At 43.8% G+C, this 8,040-nt stretch overlaps 1 protein-coding gene across 1 annotated transcript; it reads right to left on the bottom strand.

Annotated features, from left to right (window-relative positions):
- Positions 1–4,425: 4,425 nt before the first annotated feature.
- On the bottom strand, positions 4,426–7,837 carry LOC146722063 (uncharacterized). Its single transcript, XM_085485552.1, has 3 exons — positions 7,587–7,837; positions 5,068–5,458; positions 4,426–4,842 (listed from the first exon to the last, which is right to left on the bottom strand). The coding sequence occupies exons 1-3, from the start codon at positions 7,835–7,837 to the stop codon at positions 4,426–4,428; spliced, it is 1,059 nt and encodes a 352-aa protein (XP_085341678.1).
- Between the last annotated feature and the right edge of the window lie 203 nt (positions 7,838–8,040).

Below are 8,040 nucleotides of genomic sequence, written 5' to 3' on the forward strand. Positions count from 1 at the left end.
CGGCAAGTTGAGTTATCGTTTCGCACTCTTCGTCTTCTACGGCGCATATAGCTCGCCCGCGTAACTTAGTAAGAAGTAGGCGGGTTAGGTTTCGCTCGGACGATGGTGGGAATATTTCTTTAGCGCGTCTACATGCTCGTATAAATTGAGAGAGGGGGATATTTCGACCGTCGAATGGCGGGATAGTCTCAAGTGCTTCCCTGAAAGACACCCTTGGACTATCATAATTGGTTCCGTGTTGGAATGCGGGAGACGCCTGTTCGTCGAGAAAGCGTCCCGCGGTGCTGGGAATATATTGCGTAGGTATCGTATTGTTCCCGCGCATGGAGTTTATCTCCTGGCGTAATCGTTCGATTTCTTGGAGCATATGATCGCTTAAGTCGGGTTTTTCGGTTGCTACCATTGTGATGGAGTTCAAACGTTTTTCCATCTCCGTTTCTTTACTCACGAGGTTACTGCGGATGATTTCGAGGTCTTCTTCCGAAGCCCGTTTTTCGCGTTCGAACGTTTCTTTCTGCTGTTGAAGCATCTCGGATTGTTCGCGTAACCGTGCTTCCTTGGCATGTAATTGAGCGCGAAGTTCGTCTATTTCTACTTCAGTGAGCTTTTTCGTACCCGATTTCCCTCGTGTTTCTATCGCAAATATTAACTCGTATCCCACCGCTGTCACCAAATTTTGTTACGTCTCGTGGGGTCGCGGCTGCGAAAATTTGAATGCAGAGCTCGGCTTTTTCCACGAGACACGATCGCTATTACGGGTACGCGAATCTATGCAATTCTCCCCGGGGATACCCGCGATCTGAGGTTATTCGCGCTGGAACTGAGGTGATCGGATTATTGCGTGGGACCTACCTGTGACTCTACTGTAATAAAGATAGCTTCGTCGATTGCTCTATGCGAAACGTCGTTGGGGTTGCGTAAGTAATCTTCGTACGTAAACTGACAAAGCTCGCACAAATCACCGATTCGCGTGAGGGTAAGTCGGAAGTTGCAGACTCCGCAATTTATTCCGATAGGTGTTCCGCCTATGATTAGAGTATGCTTCCGAATCCTTGTCCAAAGTAATTTCGAGACTCTAGGTAAGGTGGAGTAGCATGAAATGCAGAGAGCTGCCTTAGTCTCAAAATGGATGTACCCGACACCAACTTGGCAATAGAATAAGGGTTCAAACGGTACAAAGAGATAAACTTTTGGAGGAGGAGTTATACCTCTAAGGGTGAGTGGGCACATTTGTGTTTGTTGCGTAATCGAATTGATAAAGCGTCATTCGCTCGTAGATCTTCGGTGAACCCGGCAGTTATCGAGAAGTTAGTAGTCGTCGGCAAAACCGTCGGTAATTGTTCAGTAAAACACTGGTGAGGTGCCAGTAAGGTGTTGATAACCCGTTGGTAAAAGAACGTATGTCGGTATATGGTTGGTAATGTCGGTATAAGAACGTATGTTGGTATATAGTCGGTAATGTCGGTAAAAGAACGTATGTCGGTATATTGTCGATAACGTCGGTAAAAGAACGTATGTCGGTATATCGTCGGTAATGTCGGTAAAAGAACGTATGTTGGTATATTGTCGATAACGTCGGTAAAAGAACGTATGTCGGTATATCGTCGATAATGTTGGTAAATCGAAAGTGTTCTCAATTGATTATTGTTTAAATGACTACTTTGTTGTACGGATTTACGAAGTTATTTCTTGAGACACAAGATTTTTAAGAGATTGAACTTTTTGCGTTTTTCCGTGTTAGAATTCCGAGGGTGGCACCGCATGTGGTGGTCGACCCTAGTTTTATAGCCCGACCTTTTTTTTATAGCTTCCGCAGTGACGATGGAGAAGAGGAAAAATGCGTCGGAGATTTTTCTAGAATGTTCTCTTCCAAGTGGTAGAAGCGTCTCTGAATTTGCTAACACGCGCGATTCCTTAGGTTAATGTGAATTTCACTTACCTTTAGTAGCACTTTCTTGATCGTGTCGGCTCGTACTTGGAGGTAGTGCGTGCGGCGAGGGTCGTTCACTGGGATGTTTGGCGGCGGCAGGCGTCGTGGTTGGAACGTTATTAGTATGCACTTCCACTGTAGGCGTTCGTCGTTGTTATTATTTTTAATGTTGAAAATGTTCTCGTATTCAGGTTCGGCCTGATATTCCACTCCGAGGAATTGAGAATATTCCTCGGTCGCTGATTCGCGATAAAGTCGGTTTAGTTTTCGTAATTGATTCTTCCTTCCTGCGCGTCGCGTCTTAGGCATATTGAATTTGATGCATCCTCTGAATGGTTACTCAAATAAGGAGGGTTGATATGCGGCGGACCTCACTATCAATTCCTTATTTTGGCAAATGCTGAGAATGTTAATTCTGACTGTGATGAGCGGTGGTCCGCTCCAAACACAGTTTGAATTATTCTGAATTCAAACGCCGTATGACAAATTTAAACGCTATCGTATTTTATCACGGGTGTGGAAGTTTTGAAGAATACTGAACACTAGTTTTCACACATGAATACACTGATTTATTCGTATAGTAGTACAAAATTTGAGACTAAAACTTAGAATTAGAATTTAGATTTAGACTTAGAATTTAGAGTTAGAATATTATACTTAGAGTTAGAATTTTAGAATTAGAGTTAGGATTTAGAATTTGGACTTAGAGTTAGAATTTAGGAGTGCGACTATACTGTTCGGTGTCGCGCAGAGAACTGCCGAAATTCGGGACTGCTCTGAGGTCCTTCGTTTCAGCGGCTCGGGCCTGCGGCGGCCTGGAGAGGGGGAACTCTCCGGAGTAAAGGCTCTCACCGTGGTGGGAGATCCTTAGGCGCTACGAAGCTCCACGCTTAGTTTCTAGGCGGAGTTAAGCGTCATGGCCGGCTTTGGCGCGCTTTTCAAATAGCGTTTAAGGAACTTGGAGTAAACGAAAAAATTTATACGGCCGGACGTGACACACGTCCGCTGATTCGAGACTTATGAGCTTGGTGCTGTTTATCTTGTGAAATCGCACTGTTAGCGGCCCGACACTTATGCAATTATACACATCGTTGTTGGAGGAAAAGTCATTGTTCAGGTAATTGTGAATAGCGTGGCGTTGCTCGTAGAGTCCTTTCCACGTTTCAAGAAATAGTAATAGCTGTTTTCCCCGATGATCTCCTATGGCGATCTCCACGTAACTCGGCGGATCCATTCTGATGCCGATTTCGAGGAATTTGAATTCCGTTGCCGTCAATGCGTATCGTCTTCCAAGTATGCGAACCGCACGAGGCTCCAGCGAAACGCTGTAAAAATTAGATAAAAAAGATAAAATAAAATTAAAAAATATAAAATATATAAAAGATACAAAAAAGTTATACTTACTTGTCGCATTTCTTCTTGCACGTTTCTTCATGTTTCGGCATGTAGTAATTCATGCTGCTGCTTCTTTGAACCGAGGGTATTAAAAAGTGAACCGTCAGTTAGAACGGTCGACGAAAGACTGATTGTATAATAAGGTACTAATAATCGAGTAACGGTCATTTTTAAAATATTAGGAAAAGAGGATTCTTAGAAATATATCTGGAGGGAAAGAACAAAGAAAAATATTTAAAATATTAGGAGAGGGGGATTCTTAGAAATATATCTGGAGGGAAAGACAAATTATTAAAAGTAGTGGGGGTAAAAGAAATTCTTAGAAATACGATTGCGTGAGAAATTTTTAAAATATTAGGAGAAGGGGTAAAAGGAATTCTTAGAAATATCTGGTTAGGAAAAATAACAAAGAAAATAGTATGTAAATAATATGTTTATTTAAAAAACGGATGATCGTCGGATCCAAGCCTGGATTTTGCGGCCGACCACCAATTAAATAATTTAAATACATTTTGTAACGCACAATTTTTTACATGTTTATTACATCGTAGAGTATATGTGGGATCTAATTTATTTAATGCAGGCACATCTTCTTATATGGCATCCAAGGTCTCAATGATGAAACCGCTGCATACATCGTCCACTATTTCGGCAAGCCACTCTCGCTTTTCGAGTCCTTTTACATACACGAGAGAGGACTCTTCCTCCTCGTCTTGTTCATTTATGCCATTGATAGCTGCCGTAATCAAGCGCTGAACCATGCAGTATGGAACATTTCCATCCTCCCATTGCAAGCTGTGATGATGCTGAGTTAGCCACGAGGCCTGACGCCTTTCCGACTTTATAAGCACGCTCCACGGCACAGGGCATGCGAAGAAATAGTGCGACAGGATATATCCTCTTCTCAGGATTGCCGCTTCCTTCACGATAAATCGCTTGTTTAGGATAAATCCTTGCAGGTCGACAAACGTTGGTGCGGACATGATCTCTTCGATGTGAGTCAGTCGAGAGGTATTACTTCACTAACATCAGACATCTCGCATCATCTTGATTATGTATCCTCCTCCCCCTCTTTCACACGCGTATTTGTGTAAACATTTTTAGGTGATTTTGCGCACAACGTTGGTCAATGGGTTGTACTGGATCACGCGATCGTGCATGATGAAACAGTACGCAGTGGAATTATTAGGTATATTCTCCTTACACTCAAATTCCAATCTCACATCCACCGTTGCGCTCTTGACCGATTCGTTTTGTCGAGAACAATCGATAATCACAAACGGACCGTTTTGTAAAAACCGCGTGATGGTGAGGCTCGGCTCGAGATACTCGTATCCGTAATAATTTTTGCAGAAACGCGCATACGTGTCATACAGAATCGACCATCTGTTTCTATCGAAATCCAGATTCATATCGTCGTACGGATAACATTCCGAGTTCAGATAGAGTTTCACGTTGGTTAATTTACAGTCGTCGAATCGACTCGTATCCTCGGACATGACATTTTTACGCCCCGTCTGCAGAGCAAAAATTACATATCGCGGCTTCTCCAGTTGAGTCGCGGTCTTAATGGCCCACGAATGCTTGGTCGTACGCTGCAATAGCGGAAATTCGTATAGATCCCACGAGCGGAAACCCATGCTGAGGTAACGTCCGCTTTCCAGAGCGCGCAGCATCGACTTCTTAATCTCGCTCAACAACACGTGTGGCATTCGCCATTGTATCTTGAATATGTTGATCACAGGCTCCAGTGCAGAATCTCCATACAGGCAATTATTGTCGTTGCGCGCTCGTATTAGGATCAACTCATGACGCGCATTAATAACAACGCGTTTGTAATCCTCGCAAAATCCCAGCAACATGTGCAGCGGCACACAAAAATTAAAGTATCCATTCACAGTAGTCGGGCTATCCCAGCCTGCATTTCGCATAATCACGCTTCTATCGGATGACATTGTTACATAGTTTTTCAGCAGACTTGTTATTCCCACATTCCTGTTGAGATCAATCTCCACACCATCGAGCTCATAGCGAATTTCGTCAAACATGAATGCGACGCAATTATTTCCCAGCATCACATTGGATCCCTCAACTGGATGATTTATCCTCAGTTCACCCTCGATGTAGAGGAAACTCTCATACGACAATGTATATAAATCCTGTTGTTGTATGGGTATTCTTATCTCGTCGCTGTATCCAAATGTTGTGTTGGCAAACGGGTTGTATGTGTGAGTCTCAATCTTGACGATGCGATCGTCAAAGACTGGCTCTTCCTCGATGTTGAGAATCTCAGTCATTGTTCAGATGGCGCGCACCGCAAATTCCAAAGATTGTAAAAACGCAATGTTTAACGAGGTGAGTCTCTTCTTCGTAGTTGATTTGATATTAACGAATGATGTTGCTGCTGGTCTGATTGTGTTCTTCGTGTCTTTATTACACGGGACCCGTCCAGGGGTGGCCCGCCGCGTACTGAAAAATAATTTTTTACTCTTACCGCAAAAAACGGCATCGCCCCCCCCCGACAAAACGCGTACACTAAATCATATGCCCACAAAACCCGGGGGAAATGATCTGCGCCGGGGTTTTCCGTATTTTAAAACCTGTGTACCCTCGGTAAAAAAACGTGTATCTTTTTGAACGGGTTTTTGTTCTGTATGCCCCGGCCGTTCACTCATGGGGAAAAATGTTCCGTTGATAAAAATTTAAACCCCATGTTTTTTGTGCCCTTTTCCCCGGTGCAGTACGATTCAGAATCCCCGGAAAACCCGTTGTTTGGGGGAACTAAAATTTTTTTTTTAGGGGCACTTTTTCTCGCTTCTCTCGTTTTTAATTACCGGGCACGATTGGGTATCTTCTCGGACCCTTTACGCAAAACTTTTTTCGGGAAAAAGGGTTTCAAAATTCATTTTTGCGCACTCTCAACCCTCGGGAAGTAATTTCCGGGTCTTGCCGTAAAAATTTTTATTGGGAAATTTTACTCGTAATGTAAAATTTTTTAAATCCGTAACCACCGAGTCCCCGTCTCAAATTTTGGGGGAAAAGTGGCCCGCGGAACCTACCCCCTCATTTATGTTGCGCATTTTTTAAAAGAGTGAAACGCAACAGTTTTAAAAAATTCGCAATTTTGAAAAAAATCAATCCTGGGAAAAAATGCAACACAATTCCGCAAACTTGCAACTTTGAAAAAGGGTTTAAAATTTTTCCCAAAAATTTTGGGCCTTTTTAAAAGCCCAATTCCCGGGGGGAAATTCCAAACGTCAAAATAAATTCGCGTTTCCCCCTCTTTTGAACCACCCAAGAGTGCCGGGAAACCGCTGACGTCTAAATTAAAATACCACCTCTTTTTTTCCCCGCGCCATTATCGGAAATTTTTGCCATAAAAACCCAAAAATTGGAATTGCATACGTTTTTAAAATTGTAGCAATTGCACTTTTGTTTTTCCCCTTTCGGCTTTTTAATTTTTTTTTTACGTTTTTTTTTTTTTTCCCCTCCTCTCCATATTTTTAGGGGCGGATACGTCCGCGCCTTCCAGGCGCGATTGGCGTAGTATCTTTTGAAACTGATTTGCGCGGCTTTTTTTCGTTTACCCCTTTTCTCCCACCGTCCGCCAAACCAGGGATCCGAGGCGCCCATTGGAAAAATTGGCAAAAACCCCTTTTTTTTTGCTCCAAAGTACCCTCTTCTCTCTTCCCCTTTTTTTTTTCAACCCATGCCGACTTCGTCTGGCCTTCATGCTTCCAGAAAATGTGGCCCCCGGGGCTCTCTCCCCGAACTCGAGTCTTTCGCGACATCGTTTTTTGCTTTCTCGGGGAGTCCCTTTTTCCCCCGCGTGTCTCCGGCGATTTCCTGCCCAGGTACGTTTAATCGTTTTAGGGGACGCCGCGCCAGGGTTAACCTTGATCCCTCTACCCCAAACGCTTTTAAAAAGATTTCCCCCCGGGGCCCCAAAAAGAAAGCCGGGAATTTAAGTCACCGGAATGGTTTATCCACGTTTTAATGACCTGGGGCCATTTTTCTTGCACCCCTTGCAACTCTAACATTCTGAGCAAACGCGAGCCCCGGCACTATAATAGGGGGAAACGTTGGAGGTAAAAAGGGGAGTGAGAAAAAAAAACGTGCGACAACCTCTGACGATACAGTGAAAAATTACGACACAGATACGCTGCCGGAACGAAAAGGGTTTCGCAACACGGTACGATGCTACCCCACTAAACCGCGATCGTTTCGGCCCCCCCAAAATCGGTAAAACCAAGTGTTTTACCTGAAACCGCCGGTGCGTTTTGAAACGTGTCTGTCTCGAAAAGCTGCAAAGCCAAATTCGCATTTTGGGGAAAATTTTGACACCGATTGCGAAATCGGTCTTTCATTCTCCAATAACATGACGCATTTTCCCCCCGAGCGAGGGGGTCCAAATTCAATTTTTTTTCTTTGCGTGGCAACGACAACAAGATCGATAAAGGTTTTTTCAAGGGGCCCACCCCCGAACATCGACTGCTTCTTCTTGTCAGACATACCGGGAAAAACCCAAACATCTTTACCGCAACGCGAACCGTAAACCTATTTAAAAGACCCACCAAAATTTAAGCACGTGTCAAAAAATCAAGTGAAAAAACCCACAAAATCGTATGAGGGTTTCATGTGTTGTCGATATCATGCCCGGGTCGCCTAATTCAAAATTTTTGTTGATCGACTGGTGGGGGGTCGCCCGTGAGGGG

This window comes from Nylanderia fulva, unplaced genomic scaffold (assembly GCF_048542155.1).
Source record: "Nylanderia fulva isolate GAGA-0341 unplaced genomic scaffold, ASM4854215v1 Scaffold376, whole genome shotgun sequence".
NCBI classification, from domain to species: domain Eukaryota; kingdom Metazoa; phylum Arthropoda; class Insecta; order Hymenoptera; family Formicidae; genus Nylanderia; species Nylanderia fulva.